Raw genomic sequence first — 26,644 nt, 5'->3', positions numbered from 1 at the left:
CATTTCTCCCACTCCTGCCCTTAGCCTCATCTGCAACTGAAATAAGCAGTTAAAAGTTAGATAGACTTTGTTATGTTCTTATAGAAGAATAATAGTATTGTTATAAGTGGCCTATGTAGTCTCAGTTGTTGGCCACTTTAGCAGTGTCAAGTTCCATCTTATGGAGTGGGCCTTGAATCCAACCAAAAAGTGGTTGCCTACATGATTTAGTTACTTTCTAAAATAAAGTAAAATGGGGTAAAATTCCATGACCAAAGCAATGCATTTTTTAAATGTTTAATTTGGCAGCTTATGGTTCAAGAGGGTTAGGGTTCATGACCATCACTGGAGAGAGTGAGATATCCAGCATGCATGGCACTAGAGCAGTATCTCAGTGCTTACATCTTAGTCCACAAGCATGAGGCAAAGAGGTCTAACTGGGAATTGCATGGGTTATTTGAACTTTCAAAGCCTATGCCTCCTCCAATAGAGCCACACCTTCTAATCCTTCCCAAACAGTTCCACCAATTGGGAACCACACATTCAAATACGAGAGCCTATGGAGGTCATTCTCACTCTAACTACCACATTACTTCCATAACATTTATGCTACCAGTAAACCAGTATGTCCTGTGGGCAGGCCACTGTTGTAGATCCTAGAGTATTTATTTGTATATCAATGATTACCAATTGCAAATAGGTTTTTGTGTAGGGGTGGGAGCCAATTCAGTCAGATCCTGTCTCAACACAAACAAAAGAAGAATTATATGAGTAAGTTGGTAGAGAGCTGTGTAGACATGTAAATTACATATGAAAAATACGCCATTAAGTGAAGATGGGATGTTCTAACTACCTCGTCACTCTAGTAATATCACAAACCCCACAGATGTCGTATTTACTGTTACAGTGTAGGCTTAATTTTCTATTGCTTTCCCGTTTCCCTGTCTTCTCTCCAATCCCTCACAAGTCTGCTCCCTCCAACTCCTTCAATGCACCCTCTTTTAAATTGATAGTTCTTCTTCTTCCGTGGTTATTATTATTGTACATATAGACGATTTGCCTGTAGTCCAAGGCAGTCTGTCTCACAGTCTATTCTGGGTGTATTGAACTGGATGATACAATTGTGTATCTGTTAACTCAGGCCTGTCCATTTCATTGCACACTTGTATACTGCTTCCATCACTGTGAGTCTCTCCCTCTTTCTCTTCCTCTTCCTCTTCCTCTTCCTCTTCCTCTTCCTCTTCCTCTTCCTCTAGTGAATCTCTTTGCTCTGCCTATTCCCTGTTCCTGATGTTACTGGGAGTTTAATGCTGGGAAACACACTCTTTTCTCCTGACCTATTCTCAAGGGTTCAGCACACCCTCTCCAGTGAGTCCAGTCAACAGTCCACAAAGCCCTTATCACTAGCTATGGTTTTACTCTTGAAAAATAAACACAGAACTTCTCATTAGAACTGTTTTTATTCTCTAGGGATTCCATACATTTATCCAGTGAAATATGACCATATACATTCCCATTTCTACCCCCAGTATCCCACATAACTTTCTCCTTACTTTATTTTTTTTAAATCATATATAAATCAAGAAGTCCCATCTGTGCTACACACATTTGCATGAATGTGGAGTTATCCACTAGAACATGGAAAACTACCAGCAGGGGAATCCTCTAAGAAGAGTGAGTCTCCAACCCCAGCTGCTGCCAACACTACCAGTAGTTCCTCAGTAAAGGGTGGGACCTGGAAATCATCTCTCCCATCTAGGCTGGAATTTTGATCAGCTTGACCTTGCTGAGCCCTTGTGAAGCTAACCAGAGATGGTGTGAGTTCATGAATCTAATACTCAGGTTCACCCTTGAAACCATAAAAGCCACACAGACCACAGTGTACTCTGCACCATACCTAAGCATCCCAAAGAAACTCTATGCATTTATGTCAGATCCAAACTCTACATCACAGCCCTGTTGGCCTTTCCTAATCTCTACCCCAGACCAAGTAAGGCTCTTCATAGCTCTCTCTCTCCCCTCCCTCCTTCTACTTTGGCCTGTTTCCCTCTCTTATCATCTTGCCCTCGACCTTTCTGTTGTCTCCCTTCTTTCTCTCGTCCTTCTTCCCACACTAATATCTAACCAAGACTTGTCCTATTTATCCTGTGACCTGACTCTCAGATATACCATGTATCTCCATCTCTGCTGGTGACACCCCACTCTACTTTCCACTGTCTCTAATGTAGACAATGGCATCAGTTCAAACCAGGCCCACACCAGTGTAGGGCATGCAAGTTCCTATTTACCCCACTTTCTGCTTCATTCATAGTAATCTTCCTAAAACACAGACTTAAATAATGATTTTTTTCCTTAGAGCAGTCCAAATCCACTCACCTAACTATAAAGTCCTTTATAACCTTCACCTCTCTTAGCTCTTCACCCTCAACCCTGACTCCTCCCAGGATAATGTCTACACTGGCCCCAAATCAAGCATCAGTTCCCAGACAGGCCAGGTTGTCTTCCCAGCTGCTGTACACAGTGTGCCCTCTTCTAGAAATGTTCACCTTGCCCACTGACCCAGCTAACCTCTGTATGACTCTGGAGTCCCAGGTGACTTTCAGGGCCTCTGACTACTGAACCCCCAAGTCCAGCTCAGATCCTCTCCTCTCTGCCCTTCTCTCTGCTCTTATAGCTCTGTGCTGCTCCTTCTCTGCATTTTCTCCACTGCTTCCAGACAGCACCCTTCCTCTATTTCCTTCCTCTAGGTCCCCAAACTGCACCCTTCCATCATTTCCTCTGTCACCAGACTGCACCCTTCCTATACCCTTGTCTCTGTCCCCCAAACCCCACCCTCTGAAGACAACTCAGCCCCTCCCTTCTTCATCACTACCCTGGGAGATAAAACACTGTCTGACAATGGGGAAGACTGGCAGTAAAATTTGCTGAATATGCAAATTAAATGTAAACAGATACATAATAAATTACTTGGAAGAAATGCTGCCTGTCATATTTTTAATTCTGCTTCAATCAAAGAAAATCTGTACAAAAAAAATTTAAAAAGACATTAGAAGGCATTAGATTATAGTCTTGTTTCTCTTTTTCAACATGTGTGTCTGTTTTTTTCAAACTGTGTCTCTAATTATGTAATGGATCCTGCTTCAACCTGGCAGATCCCACCCCTGCCTAGAGTTATGCAGCTGAAATGCAGGGATGTGGGTCCATCAGTCCCCTGTGTATCTGTATCTGTCAGGGTTTGTGGAATAGATGCTTACAGAATAAATTTCCTTCCAAGCCAATGGAGTCTTCCACCTGGCATTTTATTGGTCTGATCATCTGCTGTTTTGAAATTGGGTACAGCCAAGAAGCTAGATCCAATGTCTAATATCCTTGGCAGAGAAAATGTTTCTCTAATTCGGTCCAAATTAATCCTCACAGACCAATAAATCAATACACAGAAAGAATGTGTGATGATTTGGACCATCTGGAGATTTTCTGAAGCCTCAGTGGTCATAAAGGGAGAGTTAAGACACCTAACTCCACAATCCTCAGACACAGCTCAGATACCAGTTCAAGGTAAAGGGGGCATGTCCATATTACTACCACCAAACTCTGGCTGGCCTGAGTGTTCTGCAATGCTCATGGTCCTGGCTTGCAGAAAGCCATCTTGAGCCATCCTTATACCCAAGCTTCAGAAATCACAGGCTGAACCCAGGTTCTGTTTTCACATCTGGGCAGCCAAGTTGTTGAGGGAAAAGAAAAAAAAAGGGGCTGAGAGACAACTCAATCAGGATACCTGTAGGGAAAAGGCGCACAGCGTGAGAACCACAGAAAGCTAGGCACATTAGCACACGCTTGTAATCCCAGTGCAATAGAGGTGGAGATGACAGAGATCTCAGATTCACTGCCTAGACAATCCAGCCCAATAGGAGAGCCCCATGTCCAGTGACAGACCTGTCCCACAAAATGATAATTCTGAGGCTGACCTCTCGCCTTCATGTGTATATTCACACATGAACACACACAGAAAACAGTAACAAGGAAGAGAGGTTGTCATGATAACAGTGTATACAACCAACCACATAACCAGTATAGTTTTGTGTGTGGCGGGGGTGGGGGGGTGGGGTGGGGTGTTTGGTTTTGGACTTTTCCTGACAAAATGACATAGCCAGGTTTTCTGTGTGTGGGGAGCATGGGAAATACAATTTAATTTTGGTTTCTTTTTATTTCTTTCTTTTTCAAATGATATTTTTTTTTACTCTTTGAAAGTTTCATACATGTATACGATGTAAAATGGTCATCTCTGTATACCGCTAATGCTTCCCTCCAACTTCCCCTAGTACACACCGTATCTCTATCCTAATTCCATGTATTTTTTTTATCATCAGTAACCCAGTCCTACTGCTGCTGCCCATGTATACATGGTACATAGTCATCCAGTGCAGCACACACCCAGAGGAAAATGACTGTCCTTCAGCAGCCACCAACTGCAAGTAGCTCCCCCATGTGGTGGGGCCTTAGGCACTGTCTCAATCTTGTAAAGTTCTTGTGCAGGTCACCACATCCCCTATGAGTTGCTGCATGCAACAGCCATCCCATGTCCAGAAGTTGTCGTTCCATAGTCTCCTCCCTGTTCTGTGGTTCTCAACTCATTTTTTTCTCCAAAGTTCCCAGAGGCTTGGATAGTGGAGGTTGATATAGATGACCCCTTCCAGCTGAGCCCTCAACTTTGATGAGTTATGAGTCTCTGTGTTGAGTGCCTCCCACTACAAAAAGAAGCTTCACCAATCAAGTTAAGAGTAGCAGAAATCTGTTGTATTGTAACATGTGTGGCCCAGCACTGGGTAAGACCCCTGTCTTTTCCCCTCCATCAGCCTGAATAGCACCTTCTGGTTGCATGTCAGCAAGCCAGCAGGGAGAGAGTTCCCTGCTTGGTTCAAAATTGATTTATATCTTTCCTGACTCCAAGTGGTATCTTCACCCATGGAGTTCTACCACCTAGTTATGGTGCAGAGCCAAGAGCAACAGCAATAGTCTGTATCTTGTTGGATGCTTCTGGGACCTCCTTGACCAGTAACTTATAGGAAGGTATTTTGTGCCTAGCACTGTGATTTTCATGTAATAGTCCATGTCTTCTGGGAACTTCATTGTCTACCTACACAGGGTACTTGTGTTCAAACTCCATCTGTAGATATATAGATATGTTCACAAACGAGGATTTCCATAAGGCTTCTTCATGTATCCTTAACTTTGGCTAAGTTACTCCCTGCCTTTTCCACTTCCCAAACCCCCCATCCCCACTTAAACTGTTAACTCAAGTAAAGCCCCATCTCCTCTCATATCTCTGTGCTCTCCTGTCCCCTCTAGTTGAATGTGTTCTTGGGTTGGAAGATCATAGATTTTCATGTAGTGTTTTCATGCATCTTTCTTTCATTTACCTGTATCTTGCTATCCTCTGTCCCTCAGTGGCTTGTTCCCGACTTCCACATGTGCTCCAGTTAAAGAGTACAAAGCAGAAGAGTTAAAACTAGGATCCATGTATGAGAAAGAACATTGAATATTTTTATTTTTCTTTCTGAATCTCTGATGACCTCTGTCAGTATAATTTTTCCATTTGCCTGCAAATTCAAATATATAATTTTTCTTTACAGCCCAGCAATATTCCATTAAGTGTATACACTGCACTTTCCCTATCCACTCATAACTGACATCCATCCTGGTTGATTCCATTTCGTAGCTACTGTAAACTGAGCTGCAATGAACACGAATGTGCAAGTGTCTCAGGATGTAAAGTCTGTCTGGTCTATGCCCAGGATTAATGCAATTTGGTCACACGCTAGTTCTGGTCTTACATTTTTAAGAACTTTCCCCAAAATTGATTTCTTTATAGATGTATTGATTTCTTCCCCCACTAACAATGAAGAAGGACTTATCTTCCTCCGGGGGCTCACTAACATCTGTTATAAGATCTCTTGATGACATCCATTCTGACTGCAGTGAGATGGGATGTCTAAATGATTTTAACGGTGTTTCCCTGATAGCTAAGAATGTTGATTGGTTTCTAAACCATCTCCAGACCATTTGCCTCTCTTCTTTCAAGAACTTTTTGTTCAGTTCCATACATCATTTTAATTGAGTTGTTTGTCTTCTTTATGTTTATTTTTCAAAGCTTCTTGCATATTCTAAACACAAATCCTCTCTCCCCTTCTGTGGATTGCCTCTTCACCCAGTTGACAGTTTCCTTTGCTGTACAGAAGTTTTTAAGTTCACAAGATCCCATATTGTCAGCTGTTGGTCTGACTTCCTTCATCATGGGAGTCCTGCTAGAGCCATGGCTCAGCAATTAAGAACTCTGACTGCACTTGCACAAGACCGAGGTTCTGGTCAATGACATGATGGCTCACCATTTATTACTGCAAATTCAGGGAGCTGATGCCCTCTTCTGGCTTCTGTGGGTACTTCACACACACAGTGCACTGATATGCATGCAGGCAAAACACCAAACACATTTTTAAAAATCTTTTTTAAAGAACATATAAATTGAGCCACATTCCCTACCTTATTGTCTGTCAGCTTCAGGTCTTATGTTGAGTTCCCTGAGTCATTTGGAGTTCACTTTGTTCAAGGCAAGAGATAAGATTAAGCTTCATTTTAGCATGTAAAAATCTAGGTTTCACAGCACCATTCATTGATAATGTTGTATTTTCTTCAGTGTATTTTTTTTTTGTAGCTATAGTTACATAGACATAGCTGAGACTTCTATTTAGCCAACCTATGAGTTTGTTTTTAGGCCAGTGTCATGCAGTTTTTAATACTATGACTTGGTTAAGTTCTTAAAAATTCGAAAAGGATAGGGGAAAATATTCTACATTATTATCCCATCTAAATTAGTATTAAATATAGAAAATCTGTGTTCTTTATGATCCTTCTAACCAAGTGGTCCTTTTGGTGGCTCATTCTCTCATGAAAAGAACAGGAATAAGGAGAAGCTGGTTTCTCCCTGGACCCTGACAGGTAGCTGTACTCTAGCTTCCTCTGAGCACAGATTTATGTACCAGTCCAAGATTATCATTTTACTTGCTGCTCAGCCTACAAAAGCCTTCTCAGTGACTATTTCTCCCACCAAAGGCCCTGGGGACACAGAGAGAGTCATTTTTTTATTCATGGTCACACCACTCATTCTGAAGGTCACACCACTCATTCTGAAGGTCACACCTAGAGGTCTAGCCTGCTCTAACTTCAGAGCTCAGCCCCTGTTCCTGAAATAAAGCAACATCGCTATGCTATTAGCTTTTCAGACCCTGACCAGCCACAGAAGTTACCATTTATCCACTACCAGAATAGTTCCTTTATCATAGCTCTTCTCCTGGTAAAGTTATTTTAAATGGTATATTAAAAACAACAATAAATTTAAAAAAAAAAACCCTGTGGGGGAAGAAAGGCCAGAAGCTGCTGAGAAATGCCAGTACACTAAATAGTAACTTTTTCATGTTCTTTGTCCATTCTGCATACATAATTATATATATTTGCAAAGGCTATTTTGAATAACGGGTTGCTATTGAAAAGCTAAGTACTATCAAATGATTTGTCTTCTCAAAAGTAGGCAAGATATATTTTCATTCCCACCTCCACATTCTGGGTCTCAATTGAAGCAATTTTTAAGCTGAATTCCAAAAACTGTGAACACACACGCTTGCCACATATATGGATACATACATATAAGCATGAGCACACATATGTTCATATACAGGTACACATATATTCATATACATATAGTGCATACACACACGCACAGCACATATCTCAAGCCATCAGCATAGAATGTCTAAGCAGAAAGAATTCAGAGGTATAGAATTGATCCAGAGCCTAGATAAATGGCTCAGTCAGTAACTTGCCTGTCAGTCAAGCAGGAGAACCTGAGAGGTCCTCAGAACAATGGGAACCTGGGTACCACAACTCGCCTGTGATCCTAGTGCCAGGGAGTCAGGGGTGTGGGATCTTTAGAGCTCTCTGGCCAGCCAGCCTAGCTGAGCAAGTAAGAAACACTATCCTCCAAAATAAGGCTGACAGAAACTGAGAAAGGAAGACAATGGAAATTAATCAGCCTCTGACTCCCACATTGGCACATGTACACACAGCACACGTATACCATACATACATACAGATAGATAGATAGATAGATAGATAGATAGATAGATAGATAGGTAGATAGATCACATATATACAGATAAACACAGTCTACAGCATTCATATGTATACATAACACACACCATACATATGTATATACAATACAGTCTACAGCATACATATGTATACACAACAAGCGCACAAATATATGTATATACAACACATAACATATAGATGTATACACAACACACATACACCATACTTATGTATACAAACACACATACACCACACATATGTATACACAAGCCTTGCACACGTGTACCACATCAAAGGGGGGGGAGGGCTGACACACTCTGAAGTCACTGAAGACACTGGAATAGAATTGAAACAATTAAGCTTTCTTTTTAAAAAAAAATTATCAATTATCACCAAAATAAAATGCTTGCTAGCAATTAAAAAAAAATGGGATATTCTGAAAAGTACAAGAAAAGACTATGGAGCAAATTCCTCCCAATTGCATCCCTTTAAAGCATTGCTGCCCGCACTCTCATCTGCAGCCATGTTCCCTGCAGCCGGTTTGCCCAGCACCAGGGAACGTTACACAATATCCAGTGTTTATAATGCTATTCATAAACATGGCTTTAATTGCTACTTAACAGCCCGCCCAAGAGGCTCTGCTGTAATTTTCTTAGCCTTGCTCTTAGTTCTTGAATAATTAGGTGGAACACAGAGATTTAAATGGAAAGAAGAGAGGTGTCTAGAAGAGAAATAGGTATTTACAGGACATTAAATCAGCACACCACTATACCAAAGAGAATGGAATTCTGGGCTCATAAAAAAGATCTTATTGCACTTTCTGTCACCCTCAATGATATAAAAATACAACAAATACTTTTATTATAATATTTACATTATTTTGAGAATTTTATACATACATCCAATGTATTTGGATACTATTAGCCTTCCTTCCTCTCTATAACCCATCAATCTTTTCCAACTCTGGGAGCTCTCTTTCTTTTTAAATAGCCCACTGCTTCTAGTTTATGCTGTTCATATACTGATAAGTACAGGGTCATCCCCTGGAACATGGTCTGCCTACTAGGTACCATACCCCTAATGAATACTAACTCTTGAACCCCCAGCAGCCGTCAACTCTTCACAGCTCCTCCGTTAGGAGCTGAGGCCGGTGAGCCTCTGCTTCCTTCATGCTGGAGTGCTGGATAGCTTGATCTTATGCAGTCTACCACAGTTGCCATGGGTTTGTAGGTTCAGTGCCTCCATCATGTCCAAAATATAGTGCTTCACTCCAGTCCTCTCCAACTTCTGTCTCTTACAGTCTTTTCACCCCCTCCTCCTATATAATCCCTGAGCCTTGGGGGTGGGCCTGTAACATAGAACTCCCATCTGTGGCTGGCATCCACAAACATCTACTCAAATCATTGACATCATTCTCATTTTCTCATCAGAACAATTCACCCAAATTTCTATTGTATCTTCATTTCAAGAATAAAGAAGACAATACCCAGAGAGGACTTGCAGACAGTCATACATGGAGTAAAGAGTTGACCCCATGTCTGTCAGAAAGAACCTCTGTTTTCCTAATCACTATATTGTTTATCCCAGGTTGGCTTTGAATATATTCTGTAGATATGATTAGAAGGCTGTCATTAAAATGGAAACAAATTCTAAAAATTTACTCACTTCTAGTGGGTCTTAACAGCTTTTCAATTGTTATGACAAGACACCATGATCAAGACAGCTTATAGAATTGTTTATTTGGGGGCTTATAGCTTCAAAGGGCTAACCATCACAGAAGGGAACGTAGTGTTAGGCAGGCAGGCATGGCGCCACAGCAGTAGCTGAGAGCTTACATATTGATCCACAAGCAAGAGGCAAAGAAAGCTAACTGGGAATGAGATGGGCTTTTTGAAACCTCAAAGCCCATACCCCTAGTGACACACCTCCTCCAACAAGACCATACCTCCTAATGTTTTCACCAACTGGAAACCATTAATAGGAGCCAGTAGGAGCCATTCTTCAAACCACTACCTGGTATAAGCAGATGCATTTGTTGTATATCTATTCTGAAAAATGGTCTACTAAGAGCAGAGAACAGCTAAGGAAATTACCAGTAAATAAAATCCCTTGGTCATGTCTAAAATGTTTAAAATTCAAATACATTGGAGGTTTTTCTCAACTTCATTAAAAACAGGGCAGAGAGCTGCGTTAATTGCAGCTATGGCAGTGAAGTCTGGGTTCTAAGACTGAGTGGAAATTGATGACGCTAAAAGTATTCTGTAATTAAATGAAAACTGTGCTCTGCAGCTTAATTAGTCTGCTGTGACTTAGTTTAAGTGGAAACAGTAAATCTTGCTGAATCTCATTAAGCGGGAGCCAGCAGCCCCATCTCACCTGAAGTTCTGTTTCCTAAGGCGGTAGGATTTACACATGTACTCCTCTAGTGTGGAATATGGGAAAGGTGACCCAACTGTACACCCTATGGAAGCCCTCTAGCTTCCATTCAGGTTAGAGAGGGCTTCAAGTCCCAAGGACTCTCGAGAGGGTAAGTGGCTGACTTTCTAGGGATGTGAAGACACTAACCTCTCAAACGGCTGGATGATGGGAGTCAGATCAACATCGCAAGGTTCCCTTGGTGGGCTCTTCTTTTCCACAGACTGATGGAACCTGCGTCTTTGAGATGTTTTCTCCATACTTGTCAGTATTTGATCATGATCAGGCTTAGCAGGGCTTAAAAGAGGGAAAGAAATTTATCTCGGGGCTTTGTTGTTTCATGTTACTAATTAGTTGCAAAAGAAAACCATACTCATCACAGAAAATTCAGAAAATACAAAGTTTGAAACAAGGACCCCTCCCTCCTTCAGCCTCTCCATCCCTTGTTAATATTCCAGTGTGCTGCCTCATGTTTCCCAGGGCTGCTGCTGTTTGAGATTCTCCTGTTCACACATCTTGGTGTCTACTAGGAAGATACCTTATAAGGAAATTTTTCCTTTCATCCCCAACCTTAGCGTGTACATTGTTCCCTTTGCTTACATCTCAGACATTACCAGTCTACCTGCTGCTATCTTGAGGGAAGGCCTCTGCAAGGCAGAACCCGTTTCTGTCGTAGGAATGACTGGTCCAGAACTGACAGGACACAAAGACCTCCTGCTTATTCAGTAACTTGGAGTACATCATACTGCCTGACTCTTATTCCTTAAATGCTTGGGTTCAAGATAAATATGTTGTATTTAGGCAACTTTGAAGAAGAACTCTCAGGTCAGGTTGGTACTGCCCTGGCAGGCCAGCAGGATGGAAAGGAGGTTGCCCTCAACCAGGGCTACTTCAGCAAGTCACCAGACTTAAGGTTCTAAAGCTGTTTGAGAAAACCATACTCATCGCAGAAAATTCTCAGCTCTAGACTGAGGTGCCCAAGGAATACCTCCAACGGCTTCTTATGGTTTAAAGAAAACAAGATGCCTTCCCAGCATCTGGAAAGCGACACAGATGGTCACCGCCATGAGCAGCTAACACAGTGCTAGGGACTATTAACCTTCCTGCTGTTAGCAGCCATGGGGTCCTAGGTGATCCCTAGAAGTTCAGCATCATTCTGTTTCCCTGCCAGTGAGAATCGGGGTTCTAACCACTGTACCCCACTTCCTTTATTCATGATTCTGAGGTGAAATAGGTAGGCCAGGAACTTATCAGAAGGTGTGCACCAGCATTCTTCAAGCCAGAACCCACAAGCCTCCATCTTTCTCTACCCCTGAGAAGTACCACTCTCGCTTTCATGGCTCCTGGATCTTTTGAGAGACTCATTCCTTTCTACTTGCTCTGGATAACTGAAGTATTCTCTTCAGGCTTAGTAACACTGAAGCCAACCTGAGGGGCAGCTCATACAGACAGTTCTACCTGAGTTGAGGAGCCCACACTGCCCTTCATGAAGTAAGAGGGTGAATGCCCTGGCTTTCCTGATAGGGCATGAATAAGAAAGTTAAAGGGAAAACAATACTTACTGACATACAGAACCTTTCTACAGAAACGACAAAGATGCATAGGCAAACGTGAGATTCTCCTGTCCTGCACCAAGAGTCAATGGCCTTGAAAGCGAAAGGAACTGAAATCCTGTGACTCCCTCACCAGAGCAATAAACTCAGGCTCCCTGCCCTCCTTGTATGGTGCTCTGCACACAGTAAGATCAATTCTCCTGGTTTGTACCCAGAGCTACCTAAGTCCCTGCCTAGGCAGCCCAAGAGAGCTGCTCCAAATCTTTATATTCTAGGAGCAACTCAAGTTCAGGCCTCCCGTCTTAAACTACATCTGCTACTACATTTGAAACTATCTCAAAGTGCAGGGGTGCCCAACTTAGGATAGCTTAATATAATATAGTTTAATTTCACAATGGTGTATAAGTGGCATTCACTCAATAGAAATTGAACTTCCAATTTTGACCTTCACCTAGACTGTCAATATGCAGTATGGCTCTGCCCTTCCTCCTCCCCCCCCCCCAATGCTGGGTAGCACTCACCAGTCAAGCACCCAACTGCAAAAGTATACACCCAGTACTTTGCAGTGGGCTGTGTCATTAAGGCACAGTGCTCAGTAGGTTAGGCTCATTAATTCATTAACGTCTGTTTATAGTATCATCAGCTTGCTGTAGATTTATTTAGTGATAACACCATAAACAACTGAGGAGCAACCGTGGTGAATTGTTAGCTGATTTATTGGTATAGACAGTGTTCCTGATGACTTTTCCGCTGAGAAAAATCACAGCTGGGGCTGGGAATGTGGCTCAGTTGGTAGAGTGCTTGCCCAGAATGTGCAAATCCCTTAGTTTGATCCCCAGCACCACAAAAACCCAATGTAGTGCACACACTCTCAACACTTGGGAGTTGGAGATAGGAGGATTCAAAGTCCTTCTCAGTTCCATGGTAAGTTTGACGCCAGCCGGCAGTACAGGAGACCCTGTCTCAAACAAACAAACCAAAAGTCAGAGCTGATCCTCTTTAACCACTGGGGACCCTGCAGAAGATTCAAGTGCTGCTGAGCCTCTGCCCACCCACCTAAATACTCCTCCTCTTCCTCCCACTTGATCTACAAGGGAAACCATATCTCTAGAAAAACGCAAACACAGTGTGATTCTCAGTCCGTTTCTCTCTATTTCTCCTGCTTCTTAGTCGGATACAGAGTTCTGGGATAAGATGCAGGCAGAATGGGAGGAAATGGCCCGGAGGAACTGGATATCCGAGAACCAGGAAGCTCAGAACCAAGTCACCGTCTCAGCCAGTGAGAAGGTAATGCAATCCGTCCTCAAATGCTAGCAGGGGCCCTCAGACTCATCAGATCACATGCTATGGACCGTAGAGTAACTACTTTGTTTAAAAAATAAGACAAAACTAAGAATTAGAGGTAGTTTGATGTCAATATGACCTAGATGAAACTGTAATTGATGGGAAATGGGTCACTCTGGTGTTTGAGGGTAGCTTCCTCAAAATGAAATGTCCCTGTTTATCACTGTCCCCACAGTTTGCCACCTGCCCAAAACCTGCCCTGTGGTCAGGTACAGAACTTTCAGAGGGAGTTGTACAAGAATTGGGCTAACCCCACAGTAGCTCATTGCCAATCATCTGTCCTGGTTAAATAAAACACAGAAGGTTCAGGCTTTATGGTGTTATTGTACTATCTGCAAAGACACTTGGTACAAACAATGGTCTTCATACAACCCAGTAGAGCCCAAAGGGTTATACAAAGATACTCCCCTGATAAGAGCCCTGGAAAATAGGGAGGTGCAGTGAACCACCAGCCAGATTGCCCATTAAGTTCCAACTTCCTTGAGATCTCTGCCTTTAAAAGCACTTAGTATTTTTAATTTAGAATTTAATTAGAATTAATTTCATTTATAATAGCAAGTACCCTGAAAGACAGAAAAAAAATCACATGTGCTCTCATAAAAATGCATACATGTATACATACATACACTTGTGAATACTCAAATATACATGTGTACATAGAGACATGTACATACACACACATATTTATTGACTAAATTTACCTCATGGTTTAGGGATATGAATTAAGTCTTAATAGTATTCAGTCCTGGATAATGGTTCTGACATTTTACTCAGTGTAGCAAATATTTGCGTAGCATGTGCTTTGCCCTAGGTAGAGGATACCTTGAACACTGATTTTAAGGAATCTAGAGTCAACCGTGCTATTCAAAATGTCTATTTACAGTGGTCTCTGACTCTCAAGAGTTTGGGTAAATCTCAAAACATAGAATTTTTAAACTAACTGCACACAAAGTATATATCCAATCTAAGTAAGGGAGACAGTGTGGCTCACCAGACCCTAGGCTATAATCCACACACTTGAGCACTGACTCAGCCCATCACCATGGGAACCCATCATCATGGGTACCAGGCAGATCTTCTTACTTTTGACAGTGTTTTTCCTTTCTGAGCACCTATGGAAGATGAAGACCACCATGGTACATCTTCAACAGGTGTGTTTGTATCACTTAAATAAAAGGGATTTTATGAGAATGAGTGCAAGCAAATCAGCAACAAATGATAGTCTCAAATATTACAGGAGATATTTTAACCCAAAAGCAAATCAGCTGCATCCATAAGCTCTAAAGACAGTCCATGGGCTTTCTCTAAAGCATCCCTCCTCCAGTCTAGCATAAAGTAAAACACAAATGCAAACAAAACCTGCAGCATGAAGTTTCACTGTAGCTTTATGTGAAAATAAAATAACCTTTGAGACAGTGGTTTATTTTGTAGCCCAGGCTGAGCTGGAGCTTACTATGTAGCCCAGGCTGCCAGCAAACACAGGGTGATCCTCCTGCCTACCTCCGGTGTTCAGAATTTCTAGGTATGAGTCACCATGACACTCTCATTTTTTTTTTTAAGTAATCAAAATGTCCACCAATCAGATTGGTTAGATAAATTTAACATAGCTATCTAAATCAATTTAGAATCACAGGATGACCACAGTCCAAAACCAAGCAGGGCTTAATTTCAAGACTGGGTATGAGCCTTTTGCCTAATTGGCACATGCATAGAAAATACTAGATGAGTGTTTACATATTTTGTTCGATCTTTTTAAAAGATTTAATTTCAGTAGAGGCACCTATAGCCCCCTGAGGCAACAAGTCGTTGAGGGATTTACTTGATGTAAGGAGGAGGACGTGGATCAGTCATGCTGCGGCCTCTTCTGTGTCACAGGGATATTACTTTCACACTGAAAATCCCTTCAAGGACTGGCCTGGAGCATTTGAAGAAGGCTTAAAAAGGTTGAAGGAAGGGGACCTGCCTGTCACCATCCTGTTCATGGAAGCTGCAATTCTTCAGGACCCTGGAGACGCTGAGGTGGCATTGCCCTTCCCTCTGTCCAGACTGGGATAGTGCCTGTGTGTGCTAAGGGGTCAGAATGAGATGGGGGCGCTGCAGGGTGCATGGTCAGCAAGGTTTACAACAATTCCCTTGGGTTAGAAAGCGATACATTGCCTACTTTCTAACTGAGCTTCTCGTCTTTGAGACCCAGAGCCCCTGAAGATAAAAACTAAAGACAGAAAACACAGAGATAGCAATGTGGTACACACCTTTCATTCCAGCACAGGGGTGGAGCAGAGGCAGGCAGAACTCTGAGTTCTAGGCCAGCCTGTTCTACATTGAGAGGTCATGGCCAGTCAGGGACTCACGGGACCATCCAGCCTTAAAAAAAAAATGGCAAACATGAGGCTCACCCCGTGGTATTTAGGAAGGAATATGGCTTTTATCAGGGTCCCCAGTCACACCATGTATCACCCCTGATTTACTTTCCCAACGTTTATGGGATGTCTACTCTGTCCTCAAAACCACACTATGTCCTGGCATACAATGCTGAAGAGTTGGGGAAATGAGCAGGGGTTAAGAAGACACCTTTGTGCCTCATCTGGAGGGCTGAGTAAATAAAGTCCGGGGTCAGAGAGTAGAGCTGGGAGGGTGTGGCTGGTCCTCCCCTCAGGTAGCTTCCCTGTAATGAAATGTGCTCCCCACAGGGGATCACAGCTAAACTAACTAAAATAGCAAGCAAGCCTGCTTCATTCTGCAATGGTAACAGTCTGTTTTGTGTTTGTCTGTTTGTCTGTTTTCTTGTGTTGGTTTGGTTGGGGTTTTTGGTTGGTTGGTTGGTTTTCTGTTTTGTCTTGTTCTCACAGGCATGGCAGTTTCTTGGTATAACCCAGGCTGAGAATGAAAATGAGCAGGCAGCTATTGTCGCCCTCCAGAGGTACATGAAGCTAAGTTCGAAATTGCTGTACTTGGGGACAGGTGGAATGTTGCCTGTGGGCTCTTAGAATTTGTCTAAGGCTTGTGCTGAGTTGCCAAGTGCCACGCCTACATACCTCTGATGAGCTAATTTTCCCAAACCACTGAGAATTTCCCTTCAAAAGTTGACTGGGGCATTGATTGTGTTTTCCTTGAGAGTCTTTTCCTGAGAGACAATGGAAATGAGGGAATGCCAAGGCCTCTTAGATCATGTGAAACAGAGATAAGACTTAAACCCCCATCCCAGGAAGCAATTCTAGATTACTCAGAGCTGCAGCCTCTGGACTGATCATTTCTAAACCTGCATGCAAAGCACATTGGGATTCTTTTGTAAGATGTCTTAGACACTCTTAGAAATAACGATTGACTTGCTTAGGGCTGAAACCCTGATCATTAGCACGAAAATCTCCAAGGGGATCCTGATGCTCGCTCAGAGTTTGGGCACGTGCGTCTCCCAGCATCTCCATCATCTTGGGCTTGTCAGACCTTCCCACCTGAGATCCACTGCAGCCCCCAGTGTTGGAATGGGCATAGTCTCTATTTTGCACTTCTAAGTTTGAAAAGTCCTGTTAGAGGCCAGTAGAAAGGGATTCAGGGGAGAACAATAACCTGGGATATCTATACACCTGCATTAGTCTAGAATCAAAGATATCACCCTCTCCTCTGCAAAATGCTGTCCAGCCTTCCATCTCCATGCTTCAAAATTTTGTTCAAGTCCAATTATGGGAGTTAAGATAATATGGATACAGCAACCACACTTCTTGCAGCTTTAGAAAAGCTCACTAACACAGCCAGAGCTGGAAAAATGGGCTTGGTGTTTAATAGCACTGGCTGCTGCTGCAGAGGATTCTGGATCAGTTCCCAGTACTCGCATGGTAGTTCACAACCATCAATAACTCCATTTCCAGGAATCCAGTGCCCTCTTCCGCATTCCATGGGCACCAGGCTCAAACATGGTACACAGAACCACAGAATACACATAAAATGCAATAAGTATTTTTAAAAACGAAAATTACAAATCCTGCTGTCATGAGGATGTTTTAACCTCTTTTAAAAACACTCTTTGGTCTGGGTTTTCATTTGAAGAAATAAAGTACTTTCCAGTGACTTGCCATAAATAAACTTAACTTCTGCAAGTTTTAATTAATAAAGGTTTCAAGGCTGTATAGAATACCTCTCTGTAACCATTGGTGTTTGCCTTCTCTCGAGGTGCCTGGAGTTGCAACCCAACAACTTGAAGGCTCTGATGGCCTTGGCTGTAAGTTACACCAACACCAGCCACCAGCAGGATGCTTGTGAGGCACTGAAGAACTGGATTAAGCAAAACCCAAAATACAAGTACCTTGTGAAGAACAAGAAAGGCTCTCCAGGCCTCACACGGCGGATGTCTAAATCCCCAGTTGACAGGTTGTCCTCACGATGTGGAATCCTTCTATGCACTGTGACAGAATAACTGAAATAAGCATCTTGTGATGATGAAAGGTTTATCTTAGCTCACATTCTTAAAGAGTTAGACAGTGGTCCGTTAGCCTATTGCTTTAAAACATGTGATGTAGTGAGGCATCAAAGCAAAGGCACAGAGTCCACGAGATAGCTCCTCTTGGTGGCTGGGAAGCAAGGGGAGTGTCAAGGTTCCCCTTATCTCCTTCCCACACTGCTCCCATGACCTAACTTCCTACGATCAGGCCCAGTTTACAAGGTTCTGCCACCTTGCCACACAGTTACAGGCTGGTGTTTTGGGGGAGAACACATCTCGAAACCTCAGAAGTTGTCCTTTAAACATAATAACCAGCATGATGGCCACTCATAGACATTTACCCACCGACTGAATTTCAAAGCCAAGTGATTAGGAGTTAATACCAGTACTCTGAGAACTAGGGGTACATAGACCTAAGTCCCTTGTCAAAGGAAATCTGTGTCCTAAATTTTAGCAATGAATCCCAATACTAACTCCTTCTCATTGAATCCTTGGTCAGCTTAGCTTCAAAGATCAAACACCGATCTTTGAACACATGGGCCACAGTGCTCATCCCATGAGAACCTTAATGTGGCTTGTATGTGTACTTTATTGCATATTCATGACTATTGGCAATGTTTTTATAATACAGTATTAATAGTCCTCTCATTAAACTAAGATATATGTGCATTTTTTAAGATTTCTATGGAAATGGACATTTTGCCTAAACATAGACCTGTGTACCCAGTGCATGCCTGGTGCCTGCAGTGGCCAGAAGATGGTGTCATGCCCCTGGGACTGTAGTTACAGATCACTGTTGGCTGCTATATGGGTGCCAGGAAACATACACAGGTCTCCTACAAGAGCATTAAGTGCTCTTAGTCATTGAGTTGTCACCGCAGCTCCTAAACTTTTTAAAGAAAACTTTCAATTTGGAGCAAGAGGGATGGCTTAGAGGTTAAGAGACCATAGTTTTCTTCCAAAGGCCCAGCAAGCATATCAAATACTGCATAACTGCCTGTAACTCCAGCCCCAGGGCTTCCATTTTCCTGGGCACTGAATCAGATTCTCCTTTCATAGCTCTGTTCTGGAAGGAGTGAAGGAGTTGTACCTGGAAGCTGCCCACCAAAATGGCGACATGATTGACCCAGACCTGCAGACAGGTCTGGGAGTTCTGTTCCACCTGAGTGGAGAGTTCAATAGAGCAATCGATGCATTTAATGCTGCCTTAACAGTTCGGCCAGAGGTAAGAAATTCCAGCACTGCTGGGGGTTTTTTGGTTTTTTTGGTAACAAGCAAGCTTTTATGAGTGAAGCTTTGTACATTCCTTCTACATTTTACCTCTGCCACTAGCGAGTTCAAGTAGACACGAATACACCACTACAACTGTCCATACCAAAATGCCTAAAATAGAAAGGTTCATTGCAAGATATTAAATGACCACAGCCCTTTGAAGAAAAAAAGATCTTTTTCTTACCAAGTTAACCCAGGAGAATTGTTAGTAATTCAACTCATTCCAGACCCTGTTCATGAGCACTGAATAAGCATTCGGCCAGCTTGCTTCACCTGCAGGGGGTTGTGGGAACCCTACCACAGTGTTCCTGGAGATTAAAGAGCTCTGGTCTTTGTCATAAGGATTACTCACTATGGAACCGTCTTGGGGCAACCTTGGCAAATGGAGACCGCAGTGAGGAAGCTGTAGAGGCCTACACGAGAGCACTGGAGATCCAGCCAGGTTTCATCCGCTCCAGATACAACCTGGGGATCAGCTGCATCAACCTGGGTGCCTACAGGTGAGGTATGCCTGGGTTCAGGCAAGATGCATGGAGACTCAGCATCCATGGGATTCTGTGTGAACTATGAAGAGTTAAACGTTTAATGTTGGTGATTTGAGGAAAAAAGAACCTTGGAGAGGGACACGGCCCGATGGGGACATGGTAAAACTGCTGTGGAAGGTTTCAGGTCCACTGCTTGGCAAAACATACAAGTATACAGTTTGTTCTAAACTTGATGTACAGATAGAATGAGTTGGAAAAGAAAAAAAATTTTTTAAATGTGGGTTTATTTTTAAAACTTAATAACACTAAGGAGGAACATTTTAAATGATGGGTTTAAAATGTCCTGGCACAGTCAGGGGCCCAAAAAGCTGCAAAGCCACTGAGCAGCCAGGAACTTAGCTGGTCCAGCTCCTTCCCCTGCCCCCAGGTCCCTTTACACTTCCTGCCAACAATAAAATGGCCAAAGCCTTTGGAAAATGTAAGTTTTATCTATCAGAAATTGAACTGGAGCATGTTAAAAGATTCATTGGAAAGTAATAAAACATTGTGTGTCATCAGAAATAACATGCTTCACAAGAAAATAATCACTTTCCAAAACCAAACTGTGCTGAGAAAGAAGGGTATCACTGTGTTGGGCTTTGGAAAACTCCTTTAACACCTTGCTTACTAGAAGCAGTTTCTTCCAGCCTTTGTATTCTGTCTGTTGGATTATCTCTCATATGCATGCTCCCAGGCATGGGGAGGCAAGCAGGTGAGATGATGAAGTGAGCAGGGGAGGGGAGCAGGAGAGGGGAGAAGGTGAGGTGAGCAGGGGAGGTCAGCAAGTGAACAGGGGAGGGGAGCAGGGGAGGGGAGAGGGGAGGCAAGCAGGTGAGCAGGGGAGGTGAGTAGGGGAGGTGAGCAGGTCAGCAGGAGAGGCTAGCAAGTGAACAGGGGAGGTCAGCAGGGAAGGTCAGCTGGTGAGCAGGGGAGGGGAGCAGGAGAGGGGAGAAGGTGAGGTCAGCAAGTGAACAGGGGAGGGGAGCAGAGGAGGGGAGCAGGGGAGGGGAGCAGGGGAGGCAAGCAGGTGAGCAGGGGAGGGGAGCAGGTGAGCAGGGGAGATCAGCAGGGGAGGTAATGAGGTGAGCAGGGGAGGTGAGCAGGGGAGGTGTCAGGGGAGGTGAGCAGGGGAGGTGTCAGGGGAGGTCAGCAGGTGAGGGGAACAGGGGAGGTGAGCAATGAAAGTGAAAGGGTCAAGTTCCTCCCTCGGTTTTGTAATGAAAATCTTTTGCCCTCACAAGCCCCAGGCTCCCCGACCACACTTAGAGAACTATTGATCTTAACATAAAAGCTTTTACAGAAATTAGCTCCAAGGCACTCCACAGCAAAATTCTAAAATGACTTCTGCTATCCCTATTCTTCACAAAGGGACTGGATTTCAGCAAAGAAATTTGCCTAAGGCTCAACAGCTGGGACTGAAGCCCAGGTGGTCTAATAATGAAACTTAATCACTTATTTCTGCCACCACCAGGCAAATTCAGATCACTTTGCTTTGGTGGTGGTGGTGGGGACGTTTTTGTTCTTAAAGATGGGGTACATAGATTTCTTCTGCACACAGATCACATCTCCAGGTCATTCCTGGTGCGGTGGAAATGCACTACTTAGCAGTGGATGTGTTAGCCTCCTTTCTAGCTTTCTCTTTCTGGCCCACTATATTTAACAATGGGTGCTCACAGGAGAATAAATAGCTAGAGACCCTCACCAGGGAGCCCAGCAGGCCTGGAGAGACCTAGGGAGACAACTTGATCTGTTGATTTGTTTTAGTATGCTGACTCTGGAGTTCACAGCATTTTAAGATGTGCTTTTTCTCCCTCTTTAGAGAAGCAGTCAGCAACTTCCTCACTGCCCTCAGCTTGCAGAGGAAGAGCAGGAACCAGCAGCAAGTCCCTCACCCTGCCATCTCCGGGAACATCTGGGCTGCCCTCAGGATTGCCCTGTCGCTGATGGACCAGCCAGAGCTCTTCCAGGCCGCCAACCTCGGTGACTTGGATGTCCTCCTGAGAGCTTTCAATTTGGATCCTTGAAGGAAAAGAAGAAAAGAATAATAAAGGATACTAACGTGTCTTCTGTGTTATTATACTAAAAAGGGACAAAACTATTTTATTATGAATTTCCAAAACAAATTTTTTTAAAAGGATAAAGCTGAGAGGCAAAAGGCCATGGTCATTTAAGCCAAGGGAATTGATTTCTACAGATCCAGTCTCTGTTCAGACCCAAAAGCACAAAGCAAAGGTCGGGGTCAAGAGAAGAACTGAGATTCTCAGGACAAACCAAGATAAGGTAACTGCGCTCGCTTCCAAATTACAAGTGTATTTTGAGTTATATTGTCCCTGTCCCAGCTGGTGGCACATCTGAGGGACACTCTTGGGACATAACATGACAATTTGTCCACAGTCAGTGAACTCAGGCTGTCTTTGTCTACCCCTTTTGCAAGACTGAACATAGTTTGGGCCACTGGCAAATGTACACATTCAGCCTGATAAAGGCAGCCATTGCTTCCCTCTTGCCCACTCTAACATTGACTGTAAGCCTTTGTTTTCAGAGAGAGAGAGAGAGAGAGAGCTTTGCTGGCGAAAGCAGTTTTTGCACTAGAAGTTTTTGCTGTTCCCAATGAAATCCTTTCTAGGATTGTACATAAGCACTTTAATATCTTATTTATGCCTTGCCAGGCTTCTGGCTTGCTGCTCGAGTTTCTAACTTGGGGGGTAGGGAAGGGTGGGATAAAAGACTTGAGAACTCAGAGTTGTTAGCTCAGTGGACCAAATAAAAAAAGTTATAAGAATAGTTTTTCTTAGCAGAGGGTTTGGGAGGTGTGTTTGCATAGAATGTAAATATGTTAAATGCAATTTTCTTTGTGTGCTTTCTGGGAGCCCATGGATCTCAGTGCGAAGCAAAGTTCCCAGGGCGCTCTCCCTGCAAAAGGGAGCTTGGCGATTCTGCAATTTCTAATGAGTTGTGTTAAACTTGTTTTAATATCCTGTTTTCCTGGCTTTCTAACTGCCTTGCACAATGATATTTCCTTTAAACTGTTACTATTTCAAATGGTATTTCTTAAGCGTGATAAATACATTTTTCCTAAAGTCGAAGTGTTTCCTGAGTTCCATAACAACCCCCCCGCCCTGCACACACACCCCACCCCCGCTGTCCACGTCCTTACATTGTAAGTGACAGAAGGGTCACATTTGTAACCCAGCAGCACAGAGCAGCAGGAAGACACATGCAACACTCAGCAATAGCCAGACCTTCTCCACTGGCGGAGAAATCTAACTTAACTGTTGGCCTCCTACAGATTTCTTCAGATTACTTGGTGGGTGTTTGGGCGCTTAGTGGTCATTTCAAAAGATGCATTCATTAAAAATTAGAAAAATGTTGGCAAAACACTACAAAATAACACTTTGCACAGCTCAAATTTTAGTAAACTGCCCTATTTGTCTCCCCTCTGTAGCTTTCCTGCCTCCAGAGTCTTCCCAAAAATAGTCTGATCCCAACACTTTCATATCCGTTGCTCACTGATAACTCACTTCACTAACAATTGTAGCTTCCAGACTTTGGGTGAAAGCAGATATAGACTGTGGAGTCATCTACTAATGATTAAAAACGTGCCAGAGGCAGACTGGACCACTCTGTCACTGCAGAGTTCCCTGGTTTGGGAGATGCCTGAAGTTCATAGGTCACTACAAGCCCTTGAAACTTAGCTGTCACCTAAGCTTCTTGGCTCTTAAGGACAAGGTGATAAGACCACTGTAGTGGCCTCAGGCTTTGCTCTTCATGGTCAATACTCCCTATGGCAGAGCAGTAGCCCCAGGTTGGCAGCAGGCACTGGGAGGCATCGGGGCATCCACTCCTGGACACAGAAACAAGTCACACACTTTCTAGTAGTCTGAGCAGCTCAAGTGTATTTTGAAGAACAGGATTTTCTAGACTGCTAGAAACAAATTGGGAATTCCTCTTTGGGCCAGACTGCAGACAGTGGCATTGCCTGCTGGGACATTGCTGACAGTGGCATTGCAGACAGTGGCATTGCCTGCTGGGACATTGCTGATAGTATAGTGATCATTCCTATTTTCTTTCTCACTCCAAGTATCACATACTGACCAAGTGATGTGAACCCCTCAGAGTCCCTTCCAAGCTTGTGAACCAAGGGTTCATGACTCTTCTGCTGGTGATAATGCTTTTCCAGGCCTTCGGTAGCACCTGATATTGCCAGGATGCTGACCCACCATACTCTCCTCCATGTCACTTCACAAGTACAGCCCAACTAGTACAAATATGAGAAGTCTGACTTTATTTGAATGTTGCTGAACTGTGTTGAATATTGTGGCCCAAGTTTATCTTGCCATTAGAATAAAAAGTAACTTCAAACTCTGGGGAGTTATTTTAGAGGACAGTTGACAATTTTCCACTTTACCATTAGGGAACAATTTGTAGGACATTTGATGGGACTTTATCCACTCCATCAGTTCTATCCATCACAGTCCAGATGTTGATAGGCAGGAAGTTCAAAAGTATTGCTAAGAGGGAAAGAAAGTTCAAAAGTATTGCTAAGAGGGAAATACTTTTGAACACCTGTCAGGAAGTTCAAAAGTATTGCTAAGAGGGAAAGAGTTGCAACCCGTGGCATTATAATGATAATAAGTAAAAACCAATAACTGAAAAGTAAAAATGTGTATAAATAGAGCCCTAGCAGACACCTAGCAGTAAGCTTCCGTGTCTTCCTTCTCTGCTTTTTTCCCCCTCTATGCTTTTTAAATGCAGAACTGTTAGTGCTTCTTATGGCAAGAAATTGCCTGTTTACTTTCGATTTGAAACACTGAGGCATTCTTTTGAGGCCCTGGGGAGGAGCCTGAGGATGATATTTATTCATGTGATGGCCACTCAGTGGCTTCCCTGGACTGACTTTGCCAGTAGATTGGATGAAAATCCAGAGGAAACCATTCATCATTGCTAAGTTCCGATAGAACTTCTCTATGCACAGAAGAGGCAGGACAGAGGGAGACTGGGGGTGTAGCTCAGTGGGTACCACGTGCCCACCACCGCATAAACTAACCATGGCGGTGTACACAGTAATCCCAGCACTTGGAAAGTGCAAGGAGGAGGATCAGGAAGTTCAGGGCATCCTGGGCTATAGGTGGCGCTGTTGAGATGAAGAGTGGAGAACCTTCTAACCAGTCAGTCTCAGTGATTCTGTGTTCTTTGCACTTCATCCTGACACCCCTCTCAATGACCCACCAGAAACTTTAATAACTAACAATGAAGTGCACTTTCTCAGCCAGTCTGATTTCTGCCAGAATTGGGTAGGAATGCTCACTCTCAGATTTCCAGGCCATTCTCATTGAGAGGTTGTATTGACAAGTAGATCAGTATCCATAGTCTTTTATAGATAAATCCTTCTGGGATACTCCCACCATCCAGGCTAGACTTGACTGTGTAATTGCAGTTCATCTCACATCTCCCAGACCTCTTATCATAGAGTTTATCTGTGCCCTCCTGGGGGAAGCAGAGAGAAGAGGGTGCTCACTCATCATTTGTCTCTGAATTGCTTCAAGTTTGAGTTGCACTTATATTAGTGTTGTGACGATGGTAGGATTTTTTTTCCCACTCTGACATGCTTCTAGAAGCATTCTAGAAACCGGGTATTTGGAAGATTTAATTTGTGTGCCACCTTTCTGGGACCTCTGATTTTGGAAACGAACACAGGGACAACATCCATGACTTCAACCTTGTAACATAGCTTCACACTGGTTCCCTGTGCAGAGTTCCCTACCCTATTCCTCACACTGTTTATAGGACTGGCTGAATTAAGCTGTTTTGAGCTAAGAAGTAGATCCATATATTTTTAAAGAGTGTTCATAGATCAACTCTGGCATAAAGTTTGTACAAAGGCAATTTTTTAAAAAAACAAAACATATAACCTCAGGTACAAAAAACTATTGCATGCACCAGTACTTAAAACCTGCCTATGACTATTAACCAAAGCATGCGAGATAACGTCACTGAATGTAAACTGGCCCACTCACCCCATGCATGACTGGTGTCATAGGCTAGCTTGTGTTTCCACACTTCTCAACAAGCAAGCACTTCCTAACCTTCTTCCAGTTTTTTTCTGTTTGCCTTTTCCATCTTGTCTTGTAGAACGTTGGCCTGCTATCACATTGGCATTAACCACTGCTCTCAGGTTGGTTCATACACTGTGACTGCCAGTCCCCGGCCCATCCTCTGAGGGACCCAGGCACAGACATGTGTCCTTTAAAACCCATTTGAGGGTCAACAGAGCTAAAGGTGTGATAAGGCCACCCAACTGCCCATGCGCAAGAAGCTTTGAACTTTAAATTCTTAATAATGGATTTCAAGTTTTCTTTTCAGAAAGTTTAGGGGAGAAATAGAAAGCATTTAGGATTCTAAATTATGCGGGAAAGTTAAAGTGATGTCACACACATGAAGGTTGCCCTAAGCAAAGTGGACATGGCCCTTAGTTTCCCATCAGAATGGTATGTCACAGGGTAAGTGTAGAGTGCTGTTCTATTTGCAAGGTCAAAGTCCCTCTCCCTTCAGAAACTAGATTTGACTAACCTGACCACAAATACTCAAATTCAGGGGTAGAAGATGATTTATAGCCAGTGGAAATGTCATTTCTCTGACTTTTTCTATATCCCCAGTTTTATGAAAAGGTCAGGAAAGGAACAATTCAAGTTCAGTGAGGCTGGTGCTGGGGACAGAGTTCCAGGGGGGTACAGTGCTGGCCTACCAGGCACAAAGCTCTGGGTTTGATCCCACACAGCATTTAAACTGGGCATGGTGACACCCATCTGTAATCCCAGCAAGTGGGAGGTAGAGTCAGGAAGATCAGGAATCAAGGCCATCCTTGTCCATACAGAGGTCAAAGCCAGCCTGTGCTGTTTAAGACCCTGTCAAAAGGAAGGAAGGAGGGAAGGAAAGAAGGGAGGAAGAAAGGAAGGGAGGGACGGAGGGAGGGAGGGAGG

General features: G+C 43.3%; 1 protein-coding gene across 23 annotated transcripts in view; it reads left to right on the top strand.

Moving 5' to 3' along the window:
* Pex5l (peroxisomal biogenesis factor 5 like) overlaps window positions 1–26,589 on the top strand; it is a 203,636-nt gene extending 177,047 nt beyond the window's left edge. For 12 of the 23 annotated variants that reach the window (XM_021157192.2, XM_021157188.2, XM_021157189.2 and 9 more), the window contains 7 exons: window positions 13,260–13,376; window positions 15,309–15,452; window positions 16,283–16,353; window positions 17,601–17,798; window positions 18,928–19,093; window positions 19,483–19,640; window positions 21,484–26,589. In XM_021157192.2, the coding sequence (XP_021012851.1) occupies window positions 13,260–13,376; window positions 15,309–15,452; window positions 16,283–16,353; window positions 17,601–17,798; window positions 18,928–19,093; window positions 19,483–19,640; window positions 21,484–21,688 (1,059 nt within the window). In that variant the 3' untranslated portion in view covers window positions 21,689–26,589. The remainder of the gene's footprint in view (window positions 1–13,259; window positions 13,377–15,308; window positions 15,453–16,282; window positions 16,354–17,600; window positions 17,799–18,927; window positions 19,094–19,482; window positions 19,641–21,483) is intronic. The other 11 variants (XM_029475058.1, XM_029475062.1, XM_029475061.1 and 8 more) reach the window with 1 other exon arrangement.
* The last annotated feature ends 55 nt before the right edge of the window (window positions 26,590–26,644 follow it).

This window comes from Mus caroli, chromosome 3 (genome assembly GCF_900094665.2).
Source record: "Mus caroli chromosome 3, CAROLI_EIJ_v1.1, whole genome shotgun sequence".
Taxonomy (NCBI): Eukaryota; Metazoa; Chordata; class Mammalia; order Rodentia; family Muridae; genus Mus; species Mus caroli.
This window is presented reverse-complemented; position numbering and strand designations above follow the sequence as displayed.